The following is a 23,895-nucleotide window of genomic DNA, read 5'->3' as shown; positions in this document are numbered from 1 at the left end:
TGCGTTTCACGAAAATTTGCTGCCTTGATATGTCTTTTATTGTGATTTTATTTTGCTGATACAAATGAAGGGGAAATACGGTCCAATTGATAAAATGAGAACTGCCAACGTAATGCATATTGTAATATATCTTCGAATTATGTTAAGACCAGGCGACTATTCGACTAATACGTTCGATACATAGTCTGGTCAGTTAATGAAGGATTTCTTTAAACTAAAGCAGTGCACTCTAAGTGTTCTACACTCAGTTGTCCGTTAAACACAGATGTAATATTTGACCAACTTATACACCATCACCCATATTACGGCTCTGAAGTATGGGGTCGTTTAATTTTCATGAATGAATAGAGTTCATTCCCGTTTTTGTAAAGAATTACTAAGACTAAAAAGTTTAACCCAGAATAATTAAATTGTTTATGTCGAGCTAGATAGAACGTTTATGTTGGGTAGAGGTACTCGTTATAAGATATTGGTTTTAAATAGTGAATATGTAAATTATCTCAAATGTTAGAATTATATATGCTTAAATGATTATAGAATTGGATAGAAACATAAACATATGTAGCAATCTATCTAATATGTTAGAATTATGTATGCTTAAATGTGTATAGAATTAGAAAGAAACATAAATATATATCTTATATCAAACCTTACCTTATCAATGTATATACTACTAAATAAAAATGCTCTTTTGAGAATATTTGCACAGATTACAAGTAATGGCAGGTAGATGACATAAGCCAGTAGCTATTCCGTATACAGAAAGAAAATGTTATTTGAATAATGTGTTCAAGGAGGAGAACATTCTGTTTTTGTATATTAACTCAACAATGATATAAGACAACAAATATATTTACTATATGAGTCACTATGTACGGCGAAAACTAATGATTTAAGAAAAGATATATTGTAATTATAACGGATAAATATTGACAATGTTGTTCTTTTCTCCTCACCTTTTCGTTTTTGATGTGTAGTGTGATATTTTCAACTTAAAAAGTTATTGTTAAATTCTTAATATTCAACTTCATTTAAGAATTGAACATTATTTTTCTGCGTTTCATTGATGTATGAAGTGTCGGAAAAATTACACCTAATTTGCGTAAACATCAAAGGTGTGTATGTATAAATTAGGTGTAATTTTTCCGACACTTCATACATCAATAAAACGCAGAAAAATAATGTTCAAAACTTATAATTATAACTATAAAAAAAATAAAGATCATTTTTATTTTGCTTTTATCCAAGAACCGCAATTCATCACTCGATAATTCCAAGTAGTTTGTAGCCTTCCACGCGTATGAATATATCATAGCCTTGGCGACACGTGTAGCTAAATTTAGTAAAAATGTGACCAGTAATGGCTGCCGACTCCTCATTTTTTCCCATTTCGAAGCAGATTAAAAGCTCTTTTCAGGTAAGATATTTACTTAAAGGCAACTTGTTTAAATTCTGAAATGTATCTTCCATTATTTCTTGCCTATGACAATATTTTTACCATAAAACCTACTGCACTGTTGTTTATATTCATGCCATGCCGGCATATCATTACTTTCATAACCCTGTTCATCTAGATCTTAACTTTCATTTTTATCTGCAGCTTCAGGCAAATCATCAAATAAAATGATCATTAGTTCTTCAATTTCTGGAGAAAACACAACAGCAGCAGTTTGCTCACTCAATTCCGGCACAAACAACTGAAAACCACCAAACAGATCTTTAAACAAGTCAAAATCTGACAGATCATCCGCCATGTTTCCTCTGCAGACGAACTTTCAGCTTCCAGTTCTCCGCAATCAGTTTGTTGTCATTTATAATCAAAAAATAATACAAGATCAATATTTTTAAAAGGTTTATTGTTCATTGTTGCTTTTTTTTAACCCAAACTATTTTTAAGAAAGAAAATACACATGTAAATAACTTGCTTCTATAACGTGACGTCATGGGTTGTAAATAGAAAGTAGCCCTGTTATGACTATAATTAAACTGATTTGCATACACGAATGCTTCATGGAGAAAATGAATGAATGTCATATAGGTTGTCTTATCCAATAGGATTTAAGCATTGACTCGGACCTGCTCAAAGTTGTAATTATGTATGAATACTGACTATGAACTACCTTATATATGTTTTACTGCGTATGCACAAATAGGCATATTGCCTTGTTTATTTGTATCAAACCTAAACTTCATACATCTCTTAATCATTAAGCTATAGCTAAGCTGTCAAGTGAGACATACGTGATCTAGCCATTTTAATAACATCAACAACTGTTCATGTTATAGTTACATTTTGAATTATATTTCTATACCTTAATACTCTTGTAATTGCTTTATACTGAAACTAAGGCATTTTAACATAGAAAGGTCATAGGTCCATTGAAATAGTATTTTAAATTCCTTATGTTTTAGAAAGGTTTAATATTTACGTTCGTAATAGACTAAAAGTATCATTTTCACCTTTTTGTATTACTTAAAAAAAGTTTTTGATTACATTTAACCGCGAGCAATTGACCAATTAAGAACTAAACCAAGAAGTGAGTTTGATGATTAGAAACCAAATAGAAAATTGAATCAGTTACCTCATTTGAAACTAGAATAGTCCATTCCCCAAGAACAGGATAATTGGACATTTCCATTTTACCGACGTAAACGCCGCTACTATCCGTGACGTTGGCCCAGCGACGCACGCGATTGGAATCCGCGTCCTTAAAATACGAACACATTGGATGTTATCATAATTATAACTACTACTGTGACAAAAAATGATAATATTAAATGATGTCAAGAACAAGTATCTTTAAGTCGCCATTGGAAAGTGAGTATAAATGAAATATTTATTGACAAAAAATGTTTTAAAAAGGCAGCAGAAAATTCATTTTGCTTAAAATTGACAGCATGATGTAAGACTTGAATTTAAATGGATCTACTTTTTGCCGATCTTTGTAACGTCTTGTGTTTGTTGTGCTAAGATCTTCTCTCCAAACAAGATCAATACGTGACTGCCGAGACTATCCCTGATGTTTCCATTAGTAGTAAAAAGAAGAGTTTAGTTCAAGGCCGAAACACTTAAGGCAGGTCAATATTGTTCAGTCGGTAATTCTATTTTGACGTGTTCATTTGGTTTTGTATATCGGTCAGTATCGTTTGGGACACTAACTTGTGCTTCTAAACAGGGTTTATATTTATATGCTTGACTATTTGGCACGTCCCTGTAAGTTTTATTTTATTAATGTGTATACTTTCGTTATCAAACTAAAGGGCATCGCATTTTGTTCTGCCTACACAGAAGCGTATTTTCAGTGCAAGGAACTTCCCAATATTTCTTCAAAACACGGGAAAGGTAACGATCAAAAAACTACCGCTAATATAAGGATCGCATGCAAGACATAAGGTTGTTCGGGAAAGTGAAATCTAGCATTATATCGTTTACGTTTTTCTCCGGCACAGCCACGTTGATTTTGATTCATTCATTCAAAAAGCTCCTATACAAATGATTGAAAAATTTCTATTTGACATATATTTATTATTATTAAAAGTGGATTATTCAGCCGATCGTATTTGACAGGCAAACAACATTGCAAAACAACAGACGTACAATGTCATCACAACAAGAATAATTTACTTTAATTGGCTTTCTTTTCCTTCAATTTTTCAAAAAAATAAAATAAACAGAACACTTACGAATATGTCTATGGTGAATGTGTCCTGTACCACTCTCCGTTGTTCGTTTATGACCAGAATTCGGAAATGAACTGAAATGCGATTTTATTATTTATTTTTTAACATCATGTGTTCATCTACAACATATATAATAACCAACAAAAACAAATAGGCAAGGATTCATTATAAAGTATGATAAAAAAGCTTATAAATAGTGGCAAAATGACATTGCACAGCAAACTAAGCAATCTTATATTTTCACATTCATTGCTTTTAATGTTTAAAGTCACTATTTGTTTCATAAAATAGATTATTAGGTAAGCTTTTAAATCAATGACGTCAATGAATTGAAGGTACATTTTTATTCATAATGCATAAATTATTATATTAAACCAAAATACAACCATTAAGATTACTTAGCTCATTTGATTGCCAGGTTTTGTTTGGTTTCGAATAAAAACAGCACATTCTATTTTCTTTGTTATTTAACATTTGGTTGAACAATATGTTAACATTCGAGTTTTCTTTGGATTAGAGACAGAATAAACATTATATTCCAAATAAAGCGTACATTTTAGCGTCAACTTTTATATCGGTTGTATTAACGAAGGAACAGTTGACTTAACGCAATTAATCAATTTACATAACCCATACCTCCTACATATTTTAGTTGGATGACTTTCTGTGTATTTTAGCAGAAAAGGTGGTACCAGGATTAAAATAAAGAGTGTTATATACCAACATTGTTCGTCCAAGATATAAGTCTATAAAAATGCCAGTATTATTTGCCAAATGGCTTACAACAAAATCGGTATGCATTGATAAATATAAGATCTTTCATGATTATAACTTCACTAATAAATTGTTGAGATTGGCTTCAAGAGAAAGTATAGCTCAAGGACTTTAGTGCAAGAATATTAATGAAACCTTAGAAGTGTCTCAGGGATATGGAATCATGATAGTAAGTCTAGAGAGAGAGAGGGAGGGAGGGAGGGAGGGAGGGAGGGAGGGAGAGAGAGAGAGAGAGAGAGAGAGAGAGAGAGAGAGAGAGAGAGAGAGAGAGAGAGAGAGAGAGAGAGAGAGAGAGAGAGAGAGAGAGAGAGAGAGATTTCCGATCCGTCGTCCGTTCATTCGTTAGCATCGTCTTCTACATCTCTTTTGCTATACAGACACAGATAATGCATTGTTGATATATCTTGAAATACAAGCTTCAAGGCTATATGCTGCGGTATAATGCTTTTTATACTTATTGTTTTTCGCTTGATCGTAAATATAACTTCTTACTGATGATAAATAACCTCTTGCCCAATGTCCTAGTTAGATACACCCTGTTGAGAGGACAAGGCAATCGTGTCACTTGTGGTCGAACTCGAAGTACGACCTCTTGTTAGGTTGAGTCATATATATATATGTCAACTAAACCCCTCTCACCTGTTTGTCCAGCCTTGTAGATGCCTTTGTCCGTCTGTACTAGAGGGTATTGCCTGTCTTCGGAATCGCCTTCTACAAGCACATGGAAATAAGTGCTTCCAACCCTTATTCCATCCTTAGTCACAGTAAGGCTCCCGCTGTAGCTTCCCGTTTTTAAGTTTTCCGGAAACTGTAAATGGAAACACAGAATTTAGATATGCATTTTTTAATTTCTCAATTTCAGTGTTTTCTTCGTAACATTTACGATATTGTAATTGACAGTAGGGATCGAAGTTCATTAAATTCTACATGCTAAACAATATCATTTGCTGGGGACTGCTACTAGTATGCATTTAAAAAAATCTCAGTTTGTTTGACATGTATATGCACAAAAACAGTAGTGTAAGATAGTACAAAGAAGGCTGTGAAGTAATACTTGTATAATAGTCTTGTTTAAATACATAGTCACGAACTCACCATTATGCTTAAAAGTACCCTCGGTTTATCTTAAAAAGAAAACGCATGCAATTTAGGTCATATTTACAGTGTATATTTCTGTAATAAAGTCAGGAATATATGACAGAAGATATTAAAAAAACTGTACTCTATTTGTTTACTTTTTTAGAGAAATGAATTCAAGTATTGAATTTATTTGTAAAGGTTAACCTTTATCCGCGATTAAGTTGACATTGTCGGGTTCAAATGTATTCGGCGCTCTAGGGACCAATAACATGCTGATCCTGTGACTGCCGTTCATTGGGTTGATGGCGTCATTGTAGGCCGTTGCCAAGTCGCAGAAAACGACAAATTTGTGGCCTGGGATGATGCGATTGGGAATTATCGTATCCATTTTCCTAAATAGTTGAAACTATATATAGGATCTATGTCCGTTTTTATGAAGATTCGATTCGTTTTAAAACGGTATGAACATGCTACAATAAAGATGGACCTAAGTTAAGTTATGTAACATGAACCATTAAAAAGGAAATGTGATGTTATTTAAGTTGGTACAAGTAATTTTGAGTCAATCAGTACTGGTATCCTTTCAAACGTCATAACAAACATGCTCTAATGAGAATTTAACCTTGGACTCGTTAATGAGGCGTATACATTTACCTCAAGACCACCATGTCGCAAACAAAAGAAAAAAATACATTAATATAAATTAATTTAAGACTTATCATCTTAAGCATATTGATGTGCACAATAACCGCGTTAGCTCTTTGCGTATGCTATCCGCCTACCTAACAAGTACTGTATATTTTTTAAGTCCTCCAAAAGCGGAGAGGGCTTTGGTTAATGTATATATGAGCTTATGAATGAACCCGTTTAACGAAATAGCGAACGTTTTAGCCAAAATTTAGAATAATTCTTTGTTGTTAAAGGTCATTTTCTAATTGCATCTCATCTCAATCTGTATTGGTAAAGGAACACCTTGCGAAAACTGAAATAGTCAGACAGTATACGCATGTAACAATGGTTAATGATACTAATATTAATCTGACTCAAAGTGCGTTATATGCATACCAATAGGTGTATGCGGCCTCTACCGACCAGGCCAGGCAAAATAACCAACACACCGCCAACAAGCCTCCACCTTTTAAACAGTACATATAATATAAACAGGATTATTCTCTTTTTTCAAATAGATCTGAGTTTATCTATGTTATTAAAAAAGTGATGAAAAGAAATTTATCATAGTACATGCGAACTGATAAATTAATAATATTACTATATTATAATGTTACTTGTTTGTATTTCGAACATATATTTAAATACAACTTGCCTATTGATAACTTGTGCATTTTAAATAGTAGATTCACAGATAAAATTTAAAACATTAAATACAAATATTGCATACAGGAGATTATATTTGCAAAACCATCGTGTTAATGATTTGTATCAGTGAGAAAATGTTATAACAAAATATGTATCAACTAAAGGCAAAACACAGCAAAAGGCCTTATCAAAAGATTGTAAGACCATATTACTATCATACTACGCAAGGTTTGCGACTGTCACAGTCATTGTCAGAATCAGTCATGATACCAAAGTACAATTAAAGCATTTGTGATAGACAACATACACGTAAAAAGCAAAAACTATGACTGAAAACAATAACTTTCGATAAAATAACCTAATAAGAGAATAATAGAAAACTCGACTTTACCGTACTTTTTGTAACCTCCATCACCATGCAGTTAAACAGCAGAGGACATCTGATTTATAGCATCAACGGATCTTTACGCGCATGCGTTACCAATACAGCTGTCACTTGCGTTGGCGACGGCTGGATGGATTTATTTGGATGTGATGAGTTGAGTAATGTTGGGGAATAAGTTGATCCGTTTATGGTAAATAAAATTCTCGATTATGTTATAGGTAAAGTTTGCTCTTATGAGACTGAAGTTTTTAATATTTGTTAGAACTGTGATAAGTTGAAGACTAGTCTACAGTAAACTCCCTTTTCGCTGTCCGTTTAAAGGCGTTTGTGAAGTCTGTTCTGAAGTACTCTCCGTGTTCGCCTCTCGTTTCTTGCCTGTTAGGACTGAACCCGGAGATATGTTTCAAAAATCGTTTGTGCCACTGTGGTGTATATGTTTATTTACAACTAAAATGTGTCATTAATTTAACGGTATAATCTAGTTGTTCATTTCCATTTGCATTCCATTTGTCGGAAATTGAATCGTACTGCCATGTTCACGCTATTCGCTTCCATTCAAATTCTGTTTAAAATGTCGTTTTATTTTTCTGTATCCTTGCATACGAATCTGATCAGCATGAGCACGGGATAATACAATAAACAATTCTTGGTGAAATGGACCAAAGCCTTGCGGTGCTATGATTGCAAACAACACTCCTATTTAACGATTATAGTACAGTAAATATGACCGTAAAGTGAAACCTGCCAAATATGTTTTTATTCATATGTCTTTGATCAAATTGAACATTTGTTCTTAATGACACATTCTTATTCAGCTTGTTTTATATTGCATACCATAAACTTTTAATTGTCATTCTGGGAAATATTGCCACTATTAAGATAAACACAGATGACATTGCTGACTAGTGATACGATTAGTCTATGTATCTTTGCGTACGTAGTGAATATGGTTTTCGCAAAACAAATGCGTAAAGCGTATACACGGAATTCCGTCATTACATTTAAAGAAATGCGCATCGTTTGGTAGCGCAGTTAACATCCCAGTGCTTCCGGCGCTTTGATTACTTAAATAGTCATTGCACTGATAGGCTGAGACAGCTGAAGTACGATAAGTTAAAAAAACCTTGTAATCTTCTAAACGGATTTGTCTTCTAAACTGGAACATGCTAAAAAGATCAAAACCAATCCGATTATGCAAGTTTTTATATTTAAAGGAATGTTGTTGATATGGAAACTAAGCCAGATATTTAAGGAGGATCACGTTCTTCTTTAATGTTTACTTTCTGAGAAGGCCGTAACTGATGTTTGCGAAACTCGTGGCCCTATCCCGTTGCATGCTTGATCTAAAATGTCGGTTTAAATAATGGTTAAAACTTGCATTGATATTCTCAATGTCAATTGTGTCCTCATGCAATAAAATATTATTAAAGCAATGTTTACATTCACTTCAAGCTATAATTCAATATTGGACGTAATGGCAACACGTCCTCTCCGTACTAATAAAAATGCAATAAACTTTCTCTATGTCTTAGTATAATTCTTTTGGTGTAGTCAACATTTGTATCCTAAATATATTTTCTTGTGTTATAAATCGCTGTATTTTGGAACAAAACGCTTGGTTTCAGTAACCGTTCGCAATGATATAAAGAAAGACAGTGTAAAAATATGATATTTTTTTTTAATACCATGTAAAAACATTATCATTATGTTATAGAAAAATCAATAATATCGGTATAAATATACTACGCTGACTATTTCTATTTTGCTGATTAAGTGTGTGTATACAACGTGATAAATTGCGTCATAAATGCTACATAGGAAAGTAATATCTTGCTTCGAATAAAGACTTTAAACAAAGATGACATCACTTTTTTTAAAATGAAACATAGCGCAGTATATGCCGCTTACGGAGCCCGGCTTTTACCAGATATTTATTCAGACTTTAGTTTCTTAAACACTTCGACAAACATTTTCACAAAACGGCCGTCTGACTGAGGTAGCGCTGACAAAACTTTATTTTGGAAACAGGTTTATCGAAGTGTTCTATAAAACTAATCACCTTAATAAACCGGGTAACAAAACGAAGGCGGGGTTCCTTTAACGGCATAGACTGCCCGTAGGATATATGACGTAATTTATCACGTGGTATACACACACTGTGATTGCATCCTTGCATGCTTTTTAGACGTTTGATAACTCGAACAAACAAACAGTTGCACGATATTTATCATAACGATATTTCTGTAAACTAAAAACAATAATTATATTCGACATCGTTCATATCTAATTTACACCAAAATAGCACAAGAGTCATTGTGGTTCAAAGTTGAATATAAAGTCATAGCCCAGAACAAACTTTTTGTATTGAACGTTCATAACTGCAGGATCTAGGTTTCCAAAAAACAGCTTAGGGCACGCTCCGGAAAATTATAGGTTTAAAAAAGAAACCGTACGTAAGAAATCGTCAAAAGAAATGTAGATAATGTTTTTTTTCAAATAATTTGAAATATTTTAAAAGACGCCAGTTGATGTTTATTATCATCAAATTACATGCATCGTGACAGTGACTTCTTTACGACCGTGTACGTAACGGCTGTGTAGAGTTTGCCCTTGAATGTCAGACAGGTTTGCTCGGTTTTCTTGGTAAAAACCAAACAATTCCCATTGGATTGAGATATTGTCACCATCATCGTATGACATGAGTGGTAACTACTTTTCGACATTATAAGTAACTGCTATGTAGAGCATGTCATTTTGTATCTTGTTCCAATGTGTTGCCTCAGTAACTGCCAATGGATCCAATCGTTGATTGGAAATCAGAATGACATGTATGCATACATTCAGCAACACAGTTCCACTCAGCATTATTAAGATAGTGTTATAAATATATATTTTACCTAATAATGAACGTATAAAATAACTTTTTGCATAACAAATGATCTAATAAATTGTTCTTTAAACAATTAATTACTTTCCTTTTATTTCAAACACCATTATCAATATCAATTCACTGTCAAACCCTTTTAATGTCAACGCATTTATATTGGTGTTCAAGTTCAATTAATCTAGGCAAAAGGGTTTTGCAAATTACGCTCACGTTTGTATACTATTAATAACTATTTTAGTATGAAAATAAGCATAGTCGGATTGGTTTGATGTTTTAATGATTTGTTAGTTTAGATGACAAAGCAGTTTCAGGAAATAACAAGGTGTTATGAACATAACCCACTAAGCTTCAACAGCCTGTCGGTATATAGTTTACAACATAATACAAATCTTTCCAAGAATACCGGATAAAAAACATTCTTATATAAAAACAACAACAAAAATATCGTTCTTGGATCTGACGGTTTCAATAAGGAGAAACAGTAAGACCGTGTGCATATTACTCGAATCAAAGCGTGTCATAATAAGCTAATCGCATTACAGAAAAGAGATTAAGCTTAAACAACTGTTCATTGTTCTGACATTTTCAGCTAAATGTTTATTATTTGTCCTCTGATTAGGCTCAACTACTTAATAAATGCCAAAAAGTTACGTTTAATACTTTTTAGTTGGGTTTCCAGCAAGTTCCAAGCTTAATTGTTAAAACTCATGGTGTTGAGGAATTTTAAGACAAAGCCCAGTGTTCGTAAAATATCAAATCATATTTCTTAGTAAACATATATTTGTGACATATACAACTATAATATAATTTGACCATTTACATAAAACATACGTTTAGCATGCTAATGAATCAATCCAGTTGTAAGGCGGCGAATTCATACATAAATGACTGTCGTATTGGTAAGGCATGCGTACTAATGTTAAAAATGCACCCTAATTCATTTATACCTTTACAAAGGTTTTGCTACAAAGATGATATTTATTGCACTTGTTCTCCAGATAAGATAACCCAAGGCAAATATCATCTACATTGTCAGCTGTACAAATGTCCGTCATTAAAAATGTACTTTTGCTAAGGTTTGGAAAAGAAATTTTTAAGATATATTTACCCTTCGTTCTAATCCTTTTCTAGATTGTACATGTTGTTTTTTCTGTTTTTTTTATGTTATGTGACTGTATACACTGATGCATAAAATATGTTTAAACTATGGCACATATCAAGTGCTAAGGTGAGCTTTCGTTTGCCTTATCATCTATTCGAAATGCAAATATCAAATAACCATTGTTTCACAACATTGTCTATGCCAGCGTTTTCTTACATGTGAAAGTATCAACGCTTAATAATACGTGCAGACTGAGTTCTTTTAGAACAAAAAAAAACCATGAAGCAACAAGAATGGAATTGCCCAGTATTAAAGGCGCATGCCTTTACAAACATAGTGAGGAATTGAGGACTCTACAAACATTCAAACTATCCAAATATAATGAGGCAATCTATGACACAGTTGAAAGCTACACACTTGACTCCTGCCTTAATGTTGACAGTTTCGGGAGAAAATTCGTACGGACGGAGAAAAAACGGTCCTTTACTGTGATTAAGGAAGGACTGCGGGTTGTGGTGGGTCTTACCACTCATATATATGATGATTCATACAACAAACACGCTCTGTTAGTGCAGATTGACAAATGTATAAACAAGAATGGACCAATCTTTGAAAATGCCTTATTGTACATGTGATAAAATTTTACAAAATGTCATGGCTTATAGCGTAGACTAAAATTTGGAATCTAAGCCCACCAAGCATCAGGGCTTAATGTGCAGGTACCCAATGTTAACGAAGTTCTATATGCAATGTGCTTTCCTTTATGAGTTTAGCCCACACCAAACTGATGTTTCGTTCCCCGGCTTTACCGCTCCAATTTTTTTGAATATGTACAAAAAAATATTTATTTATTTTTGTGCGCCCGCTCTAATTTTTTTTATCGCGAACCAGATTTTTTTTTAGTAATATTTCTTTTAAAGGCTGAAAAAAATAATCAATTTTCATTTGTCTACGCTAGTTTAAGTATTTTTGTAAGGGAATTTACCGATGCGTTATTTTTTATACTGTATTGCGATCGGTTTAGCATTTTGGTTTCAATAAATTCAATCAAAATGGCGGAGTCCGGTATAAACACTGTGGCTCAAATTTTGCAAATTTAGTCTTATCTTTCAAATAACAATAAATGTATTTTGACCATGCCTAAAGTCATTGTTCATCATCTCATGCAGTAAAGGATCATTTATTAAATCAATTATTATGCAATTAAACATACTTGTGTACTTGTGTAGCTACATTAATGAGTGTTCAGGGATACTTTTTTATTATTTTGACATTTCTAATGTATCCCTGTAACCACGTCTCGTGTCCGCCATAATAAAAACATCGTCAATAGACTCGTTGACGGCCATGTAGGTGGTCTTGTAATTAGTGATTCATTTTAGATGGAAATCAAATTGATCACAATGACTCATAAAATTAAGTAGTATTTGATTCAAGTCATAAAACAAGTAACAATACTCTTACCTTAAGACGTCGATGCTAAAATAACAGCTTCACTTAACAGGAACATGGCTCATGGTTTGGTCCAAATTGATTTATCAAAGTCATTTTTGACCAACTTCTGACAAAACAACAGTTTTCGAACAAATATTTTTTCACAAATAGCGATGTTAACACTGGGCCGTATAGACCAATAAATAGGTAAGCATAAGCTAAGTTTGTCACCCAATTTTCAACTTTCTTTTACAGTATAATTCGGGATTATAAAAACATCTCACTGACCATAAAATTACTCTGATCATATTTTAGTCCTTTCATTTCGATAAGCACATCCCATTACTGTGATAATCAAAACGAAATTAAGTCAAGAAATTTAAATATATATGGAGTCTGATGTTCGAATGTGCCAGTGTAAAACATCATGTTTTAAACATCCAAAATCAAACCTTATGAATGTCTAAATATAGTTGCAAATGATGTTAAATTGATTCATTGTGGATTTATATAATTCATTTCATTTTTTCCTAAAAGCAGCATTCTTTTATTATGAATAATATCTACTATTATGTTTTGATTATATTAGAACTTGGTTTATCCATATAACGTGTTTTCTAAAAACAGATGAATGAATAGTATGTTATCGGACATTTTCCCTATGTCCATTGGAGGTTCAGGTCTGGATTGCATTCAAATGGGTTTAAGGGCAATTTTATTGAATAATATGTCTTATTGTTATTGATCAAAAGAATAAAAATATTTTTTCGCTCTTCGCTTGCTTCAGGTTTTATGAAAACTGACAAATTGTATATTTTTTTCGCTCGCTTCAATCGCTTTTGGCAAAAATCCGAGGAACGAAACACTAATTTGGTGTGACCTTACCTGCATAGTCATATAGGAACGTTTTTCTAATAAAGCGGAAATGAATGTTCTTTTATATAAGCAATAACATAAGGTTAACTGCAAAGTTACTGCATTTATATTACCAATGTTTCTTTTTAATTGAGAAATATGCTGTATGGGTTTAACCATGATTAAGAATGAACATATTTTGTATAATATGAAGCAGTGTGATAGTGCTATTCATCGATCGAAATGCTTTGCATTTTAATAGCTACATGTGAAAAAGACTCCTCCAACCGAGTTGACCTACACATCACTTTTTCGATATATATCGTATTAGCAAAAAAGCACTTCTCGATAGTTTCAGAGGGCTAATTTCTGGCTATATTCGCTGCCAATCACAGGCCAAATTTTTAATGTATGTAATCCAGGTTATTCTTTAAGTTTTTTGATGAGTAAGTATACTTTTTTGCTCGCGGTCTTAGAAAGTGAATTGATTGTAATTATATCCGTTCAAAAGTTACGATCTCTTGAGTGTTGAGACGATTTGCGAAATAACATTGGCGGGAATGTACGAGGGTTTGAAAGTTTGGTATATAAGAACTAGGAAGGCCGGTTCGCCACTCGAGGTTTTAATTCTGCAGCGGTATTATTCATATACAGTCGAAACTCGACTTTGTCGGGACCTAGGGAAAAAAGTCGAGAAAACGAAAATTCGACATATCCGAATTACAAAAAAGTATCACCAATCCCAACATATATGCGTTTGATATATATCCGACATCCTACTTCTGCAATTGAACGGTCTTGTTACGGTCGTGGAAACAGCAAACGTATTATTTATAAAACAAGTAATAACAAATGAATTATATGTGCCAAATTTATTTAATTCGCGTTCAAGGATTACACAAATCAGATGTAAAACCATAATCACATACACTTATATTCTTACAAAACGGTAAAGCACATATGACAACAACTAAAAGTAGTACATTCGTTACGACTGTTTTGTACATGCAGTGTAGAGAAATTACTTCGTCACGTAACTTTCAATGTTGTCGATTTTTCCGATGATGTCATCATCGACCTAATTCGTGCGTTTAAATGTATAGCTTGATCAATAAAAGACTCTTTAATAAAAAAACCCATAAACAAACAACTTAAATAATTTACACCTACCAATTAACATCCAATTATGACAGTTTGTTATTTTGACACGCACGGTAATTTAGCGACATGCCGCAAACCTTCATAACAATTTTCGCACCTACAACTCGATCTACAGTTCGACATAAGAAACAAGGAAAATGTGTAAAATTCGATCAATGGGACTGAAATAGGAGGTCGACATAGCGAAAAAATCGACACAAGCAGATTTATTTTATAAAGAATAAGAAGTAATGAATTCGGGACCGCAGAAAAAGTCGACACAACCGGAAAGTTGAGATATCCGACGCCGGCATAGCGAGTTTGCACTGTACCTAGTCGTGTGTCCCACTCTTCCCGCCCTTATTGCTATTAATATTGGTATTTGAGTATTTATATTTTGTTTTCTATTAAAACGAGTGTTTCGATTGGACAGTAAATAAAAGTACATGGAATCACTGGGGCCTGTCGAAGAATAAGGATAAAATCTATGTTGAAAAATGCCCCCGTGTGTTTAAACTAGATGAGAATTGTTGAACATGGAATAAAGTGCTACTTTTGTGTTTATTAAAGATAATCATCTATATTTACCTTCATAATAGAAATGCCTTAAGTTATAAAGGAAACACTAATAAAGCATGACGTTCATCCTTAACTATTCCGTTGCTGTAGAAACAAATACTTTGCTTTTCTACAGCTTCAATTTAAACGGTGATGCCTCACACCTTAATTCAGCTTACCCACTACTAAGTTGGCGGGAAATATTTATTTAACAAGGTTTTCTGTCTCGTATTGTTAGCAATATAGCCGCAGTTTCTTTCCTTATGCATGAACATTTCTACTTGTGTTGTTGTTTTAATATTATGGCATTCAAGTTTAACTTGATTTAGCATTGATGTATGATACACATACATAATTCTATAAAAAAAATCTCTAATGGCAGCATCATTGAGTGGGACTAAAACAGTGACAATAAAGTGATTTGTTCATATTCATATGATTCTCTAACTCTTCGTTAGGTGAACAGTGCAGAACATAAACATGTATATATTCATAATCATATCGGATTATAAGTAGTTCTTTGAACAAGGAAAGAAGAATTCGTCTCGCAAAAGGAAAGTAGCATTAAACACAACATCTGTTTATGATTCAAAGCAGCCATATATATACGTCCAGTAAACATGTTTGCGGCGATCGTTTGCTGTTTGGTTTTCCGCTTGCAGAGTATGCGCTGCTTTGCAACAGTGATACAAAACAAAACGTTTGCAAGCGTTTCGTAAATGTTCACCTTACTGAACGCACTGCAGTATTATAAAGACATATTTTTATAATTATTATTACGTTATCCATTAAGTGTGTAGGAGGTGACAGTTATACGTCGTGTAAGTCTGCAGCTGAAGCAGTGCACAAAATGTTGGTAGACCAAAAATGACCACTTCAGAGTCAGCATGACGACGACAGGCCCGACGAAGAGCTGGTCTCTGGTATGGTTATTAATCATTCTTATTAGTATGTTGTTTATTAAGTATTAAACGAATCGGATATGTCGTTGTTACGACATCATGTCATAACTTTGATATTTGTTGCAATAGTCCATTCACACTGTTTTTGTGACTACTTTTAATACGTGTTACCATTATGTATTTTATCATTTATCTGATTTCTTTTCTTTTATATTGTGACGTTTAGCATAATGCAATGTTATATTACGATATGGTATATGTTTATACCACAGAGTTTCTCTTCACTTAGCCCATGTTTCACATGAATTATTTTAATCCATAACTACCTAAAATTAATGTGTATGTTTTAAACAATTCGTTTTAGCGAACAATTCTAAAGAGTATGATGCTGCGACTCCCTCTTTGAAGAGACCATCGTCACAAACTGCCTAAGATACTTGTCTCGTGACTTTTTTTTATCTTGAGTCGGAGGCTGAAAATTTGATATATATCTGTTATGATATAATTTTCACAGCAGCTTATAGCAATATACAAATAATGTATTTAACTACTGTGCACTTCATGCATTTATGTGTTCCTGATAATGTGTTACAGTTATACTAAATATTAACCGCATGGTTCATATCTAAATAGTAAACAAATCTGACAATTTTAGCAGATCCTTCCGTTGATGTTTTGTCACAAATTTTACATGTATGTCTTTGAGAGCATGATGAATATGAAGCAAGGAATGCCAATGATAACCTTGCTTAAAAGGTGGATTGAAGAAGATGATTGGCAAAAATTCGACTTAAACAGTTGTGTATTGTTTGACATCATCATCAGCATCATTGTCATCATCATCATCATCATCGCCACCCAAATCATCCTCATCATCATCATCATCATCATCATCATCATTATCATCATCATCATCATCATCATCATCATCATCATCATGAATTAAAGCCACACCGATGGGGCTGACCGGATAGCGCGGCACAATCTGCTATTTTATTGAATTCCTCGTTCGCGGTATTACCTCAATTGTTCAAAAGGTCGGTCTGTCTTTCCTGTCTGACATGTCAATTTATTAATCATTCATTCATTGTTATTCACAACCAGTTCTCGGGGACATGTTTGTATATATATGCAGGTAAACTCGCACTTAACAATTGATATGGATGTTGTTATGTTTATGTAATGGAAGATAACATATAAATATTTACTCGTATAAGCCAAATTATATCATGGATGCTGGTATGTGTATGCTGTGGAGATTAACTCGTATTTTATACCAATTATTACCGATGTTGTAATTTGTAGTGTATTTGTGTTCATACGTACTAGCCATTTTAAGAATGGTGTTATGTGTATGCCGTAGAGACCTTGTTTAGATTACATAATTTTACCGTACGTTTATATATCACTATTCGCATATTTATTCAAGCTTACAATTAGATATGTATATATCCAAGCATCCCATAACAATGATAGCTGAAGTTGTTTAATATGTTAACATACTAGGTAAAAGTGGACTATCTGTAAATTCTAAAACGATTGAATTTTTTTTCGACGATTTCCTTTGTGTATTTATTGACAGCAATTAAATAAATATACAATAAATAGACCATCACCTATTCCTAATATTTTAAATTCTTTACATTGGTTGATTTTTAAAATAATTTAAATTGGTATCAATATATCATAGTTTTTATCAATTGTGTTCCTTTCTTTACTTGATTTAAACATTGGAACAGAAATTCTCAGATTGTTAAATCTGTTTGTTGAACCTGTACCTGAAATAAGAACAAAATACAATGGAACAGCGTTAAGGCAAGGTAGTTTATAATATAACACTATCAATACCTTAATCTAGGAGATTTTTAACCAGATCGGTTTATAAAAATCCGTTTTTTGAAACAATGTTTATAGGTGTAAAATTGTGTTATCACCATATAAGTGTATTGAAACAAATTTGGTTTATCTTTGATTTATATCTGCATTAGTAATTGTAACACTGTCTCGTATACATATGACTTTGCTCTTAACATGTAAGAGTTTTATCTACTTACACTTCACTAACCAACCTTAGTCTTACACCACTTCTGAAAGACAAATATTGTGTTTGTGTTTAACTTCCAGGCTTTATTTACATTCTTTAAACAGTGTATTAGTTATCATATTCATGGATAAAGTTACTCATTCTCAGTGCTGGACAACAGTTTGAAAGTGGAAATAATACTAAATGGTCATTTGAGTATCAATTAGTAACATTTTAGACTTATGAAAATACCATTAAACCACTAAATAAACCATTTAAATTTTGGCACCCAGCTCACCATGGGCATCCACATCCGGTCGTTTCCCCCCACACAGCCACATTCTAGTCCGCACACGTCACAAATGTTTGAGTTCTTCGCTTTCAGAGGAACGTAAAACACTGTCATCTGGTTACCTGCAAAAAAGAACAATATGATTGACCAATGTGGTTCCATTGTTACATAAAATATTCTTTTATGAATGCATCATTTTTGTCAATGTTATTTTTTAATAATGATGCAATAATTTTCGTTGCATTAAATAACCAGTAAATTTAGCTACAGACCGTTCCAAGGCGTTACCATACACTCATTGATTAACACACCTGGTTTTTATTAAGTATAAATGCACTGTCTTGTTTGTGGAGTTTCATGCTGTTCCATGTGTCTTGTTTGAGATTAAATTTGTTGTATTATATATCTTTGGCGTTAACCCTGTAACATTAAACGGTGTGTATGTCTAAATGTTTGGTTACTGAGCTGGTTCTGTAGTTTTTCATATTACTATTGAACTAATTTTTTTTACTGTTCTCAAAGAGTTTGGTTCGTGTCGTTATGTTTATAACTCTGTTTTCTAATCAACTCCAAATGAATAGATATTTAACTTAAAAGTAAGCATAAACCAAGCAATAATGGTTTAGCTGAATACGCGAATTCATATGTTATACTAAATGTCCATAAAACTACAACATCGTACAAATTTCCTCTAAATTACTGCTGCAAACTAGATACAATTACTTTGTTTTACAATTGAACAGCATATTTTGTTTTAAAACGCAAGGTTCATCAATATTTTTACAAAACCAAAATTATTTGTTAAGACACCATTTACATACTTAAATCGAGTTATATATAGAAGTTTCTAACGAGTATAATATACCGATATGCAGCATGCCTTTACTTATCACATTCACCGAATTTAATACGTGCTCCTTAACCATGTAAATGTACGAAGTGCAACTAACCTTCGCTCCCCACCTACACAATATCGAACAAGTGCTCCTTACCAATGTGAAATAGCATAATGGTTCTCACATTCCATGAACATTGCCTTGCTTACCACATACACCGTATTCAATGAATAATTGCTCCTTACCACTATTATTAAGTACCATGCGCCTGCATTTGTGTTCAACCGACATGGTAATAAACACTTGTTTGACCAACACACAGGTAACAACGATATAAGTACAAACTACTTGCTTGGTTCGTAGTATTCGTACACTGTGCATGGGACCGGCTTCACTGCGGCAACCATGGTGTCTCGGACCATGCTTATGTCCACACATACCTTCGCTTCGGTAACCTATAGTATTGCAATGACGAATAGCAACGATAACAACTGAAGTATATCATAATTATAGGAATGAGATCATATAAATATTACAATGAAACAATACCAAATTTTAAAAAAGGTTGTTTAGATCAACAAGGCAACGTCCCAAACGACATGAACTAAATCTTAAGAAAATAACACAACATACGAAAACACAACTAACTAAACCAACATGCATCAACATTTTTACTAGAACACGAGTCCATTGGGGGTAAAATTAGTTTGTTTAACACTAGTATGAAACAAACTATAAGGATACAAACAAGAACAATATAATGTTTATGTCAGAATGGTGAAGTTTTTTTTAAATCTCATTCCAATAAGAAAACCACTTCATGCAATATGGAACAAAATTTACCTGATCCAAATACAAAACAACTTTTTTCTCTTGAATTTCGGTCCGCATAAGTAGCTCATGTCCAGATATTCCGTATCTAAATGCATTGAATCCTGACGGAATTCCTATCTCAGCAACAACCATACCGCTAATGTCTTCTTCCAACCAACTGCAATGTGTCAAAATTGAATTGTTTGTCTAATTGTATGCAAAACAATCGAAAAGCTCGTGCCACAACCAATTCGTAATTGAGTAAAATATGGACACGTTATAAGTCACAAATTTAATAAACATATTAACGAAATCTGCTGGTTAGTAAGTCCCTGGTAGGCTACCTAACTTTAGACTACTTTGTCGCCTGTTAAACAGAAATAACCTCCCACTTGCGCCATCAGCTAAAATGTATATCCATAGTAAGGAAAAAGACTGAAACAAAGCGAAAGGTTTGATATATCAGTATAAAATTTCATTTAAAACTTGCCATATAATTTTAATATTTTAATACAAAAAAATATTCTGGGTTGACATGTTTGCTTCAACCGCACCGACATGCAACCAAACATAGATAAACGTCAAATCATTTTAAATTTACAAAGTATAGATTCAATATTCGAATATTGTTAACATGAGAAAGAGCAGATTGATATAAGCTCTAACCAACGTTCTTTTTTCTGTCTATTTGATTTCTTTCAATTGCTCACAAATACTCAATGGCTACTTAAATGTGTTTTTTAGACCGACTACAATATAATGAAATTTCACAAATGCAAAGCTTATATCACTTCAGTTGTATAACATGAACCCTAGTAATTAACAACGGAAAAGATACACCAATCACAGTCGCCGTTTTAAAGACAATTCGTTTCATGTATGTGTATCTTTGATATAGCTTACCTAATACAAGAACGAACTGTAAAACCATTAACGGACTCTTTTATAACATCAACCTCCAGACGGAGATCTTGGTCTTCAAGGTCTATGAATATATTGTAGAACAAGGATACCTAAAATCCAGAAAATTGCATTTCATGTCTAAAATGCTCGTGAAACAAAAAAACAACAACATTATCTACAAAAGAGAAGAACTGCATACAATATTTGAATTCGAAGCCCTATTATTCCCTATGCTCCAACAGAATATATATTGCTTCATTACTGGAGGATAATTTCCTTGCATACTCTGATAAATCAATTTGTTTAAATAACTCAAATCATTGATGTTTGCCATTACGCTCTATCATGTAAACTAGACCATTGAACTATATTGTACTATATAATGTATTAACCTGGAGGGGCTTATCAGCTATGTTTTGCCCCCAGCTAGTACACGTGGTCAGTTAATGATATGCAAAATCTATTTTTAGGTTATCTGAAATCCACCTATTGAAAGTATACGTGTAATTTCAACTCCCCAGAAACAGTAAAGTAAAATCAGCAGTATAGGAATTTGTCAATTACATCGCTATGTAATATACAGAAAAGAATGGAATCTGTTTAAAGTGAGCATGCGTATATGTAAATATTTTGTAGCCGGTGATTTTACAAGCTGTACAAATAAAATACTTACCCGAGTGTAAATATACGACACATTCGAATGTAAATCGTTCCAGTCAACTGTATAACTAAATGTGTTGTCTTCGCTAATTTCTATCCGTGATGAGTTGCGAATGACGACCCATCTACGATTTACAAGGTAGAGCTTTACTTCAACTCAAACATCAATATCCGCCGATGCATTGCCAGGGTAGAGGTCGCCAGAATATCTAGTTATCTCCCCCTGAATTAAATGAAATCAAATACAAAACACTTACCTAAATAGTTTTATTAAACTTTAAGTCTTGTCATATACATCTATCTTTAACAACAGTGGACGGCATAAAGGTATATTTTAATCGTTTGATATATGACACGCAGTTACTCTCCCCTTATTTTGGGTAAGGCATATAGTTGTGTGTTGGTCCTTCTAGTCTTTGCCCTCTGGTGTCCGTTATTATCGATCCGTTTGCGGATCAATATAAATTGATTAGGCAAAGCATTACCAACACAGCCCCGTTTCTTTTAGTATAGCCCTAAATGACAATGCCAAAAATATTACAGAGGGAATTCGGCAACCCGCTGTGGAATCAGGGCTAAAAACAGGGGCTGGTCAGGTTAAAATGTCTTAGCCTTACTCCTTAAACTAGGCCGGAAACAGTATTACGGACTAAAAACAAATATTTTAAATTGAATTTGTCATAAAAAATGTGGCGGACCGGATATAACATGGCGAGGTTGCATGGCAAGTTAGTCTCTCATTATATGAAATGTTATTAAACGATATAACACTTACCGAAATGTCTACGTCTTGTCCAACGTGAAACTTGTTCTAAAATGTTTCGTACGGCAACGTCGTATGGTCTAACATTTATGAACGATTCTGCAGAAATATTAACTCCCGTTACATCTTCCACGACATTGGCAAAAATTGTTAACCGTCTTGAAACAGAGAAAAATAAAATTTAAGAAAAACTTGTATCAGTTTCATTGAAAAACATAAAATTATGAATGTAAAATAAAACGTTGTGATGTTTTATAACTTTAAATTTCTAGCATTAACGGTCTTTGCAAGATGTTGATAACAGTTTATTACGCTTTGTTTTGTTACAGTGATATTAGTAGGCACTTTGAGTTTAAGCTTAAGCAACACTGAACTGCAATTCTATACATCATTTTACCTACTACGTAAGTCTCACACTGGCGGCTGTTGTTTATGAAAAACTACGATAACGCAATGATCCAAAATAATGAAAAATAACGTATATGGACAAATTTCATCGTATTAAGCCATAATCCTAGAGATCATGAATTTATTAGCTTTTAATGTGTTAACTTGTCGCCATGCTATAGTAAAGCCGTCATCTTTCATATACAACCTATAAACAATACAGAACACATTGCTGGGAGTAAGAGCTTACATGTGTTAAAACTATCTGCTCAAACGGTTGTAATATTGCTTTTATGAAAAGTGGTTTGCCCTGCATGCCTTAATTACCGGTATCTTTCAATTACAGGTCATTTTGATGGAAATTGTGCTAAATAAAATAACCGCCCGATTAGGGCAACGAAAGTGTTGATTTCAAAAAGCGAATATGGGAGACAAAACACCTGCTATTATTTTGTATAGGCGGACCCAACTTCTCAAGTTATGTTACCAAGGCGGTAACCCTCCCCCCACGATTTCAAGAAGAGTGGACAACCCATCCTTTTACCAAAACATTAAACATTTTCGTGTGTAAGTGATCCAAAGGATTCTGATATATAATAACGTCATTTTCTGAATCATGTTTATATTATACAAAACCTATCATTTTCACCAAATAAGTATCAATAGTATATAAATACGTATTTTCAATAGTTCATTAAACCTGTGTATAAAAGAGTTGCCATTAAAAGTTAAGAGTATACGTTATAAATATTTAATTATTATTCATCGCTAACAATGCGTCACCTTTAAAACTGATTTTTTTTTTTGTCAAAGATGTGATATCCCTAAAAATTCAATTCACAACTTAATCAAGTACATACAGCACGCTGGTGTAATAACTAGAGGCATTGAAAATCTCCCGAGCAAAATATGACTTTTGGAAGTCTGAGGCTAGTTCTGTAAATGGCAAGTCTATATCAATGGAGCCGTCCTTGACCTGAAAATAAGTGATATCGTCACAATTACATTAATAATAAGCATAATTTCTAGACAGTCACTAAAGAATAATGGAATATCACACTAAAAACTTTCGTCAATTTATTGCAAATATTTTATAGACCATA

At 33.2% G+C, this 23,895-nt stretch overlaps 1 protein-coding gene across 1 annotated transcript in view; it reads right to left on the bottom strand.

Annotated features, from left to right (window-relative positions):
• The window catches only part of LOC128215413 (CD109 antigen-like), a 61,609-nt gene extending 41,921 nt beyond the window's left edge, over nt 1-19,688 (bottom strand). The window contains exons 1-5 of the mRNA XM_052922098.1: nt 19,619-19,688; nt 18,437-18,552; nt 5,095-5,263; nt 3,685-3,755; nt 2,583-2,708 (exon numbers count right to left, since the gene is read on the bottom strand). Of these exons, the coding sequence (XP_052778058.1) occupies nt 2,583-2,708; nt 3,685-3,755; nt 5,095-5,263; nt 18,437-18,552; nt 19,619-19,688 (552 nt within the window). The remainder of the gene's footprint in view (nt 1-2,582; nt 2,709-3,684; nt 3,756-5,094; nt 5,264-18,436; nt 18,553-19,618) is intronic.
• Nucleotides 19,689-23,895: the final 4,207 nt, after the last annotated feature.

Source organism: Mya arenaria, chromosome 13, assembly GCF_026914265.1.
Source record: "Mya arenaria isolate MELC-2E11 chromosome 13, ASM2691426v1".
Taxonomy (NCBI): Eukaryota; Metazoa; Mollusca; class Bivalvia; order Myida; family Myidae; genus Mya; species Mya arenaria.
This window is presented reverse-complemented; position numbering and strand designations above follow the sequence as displayed.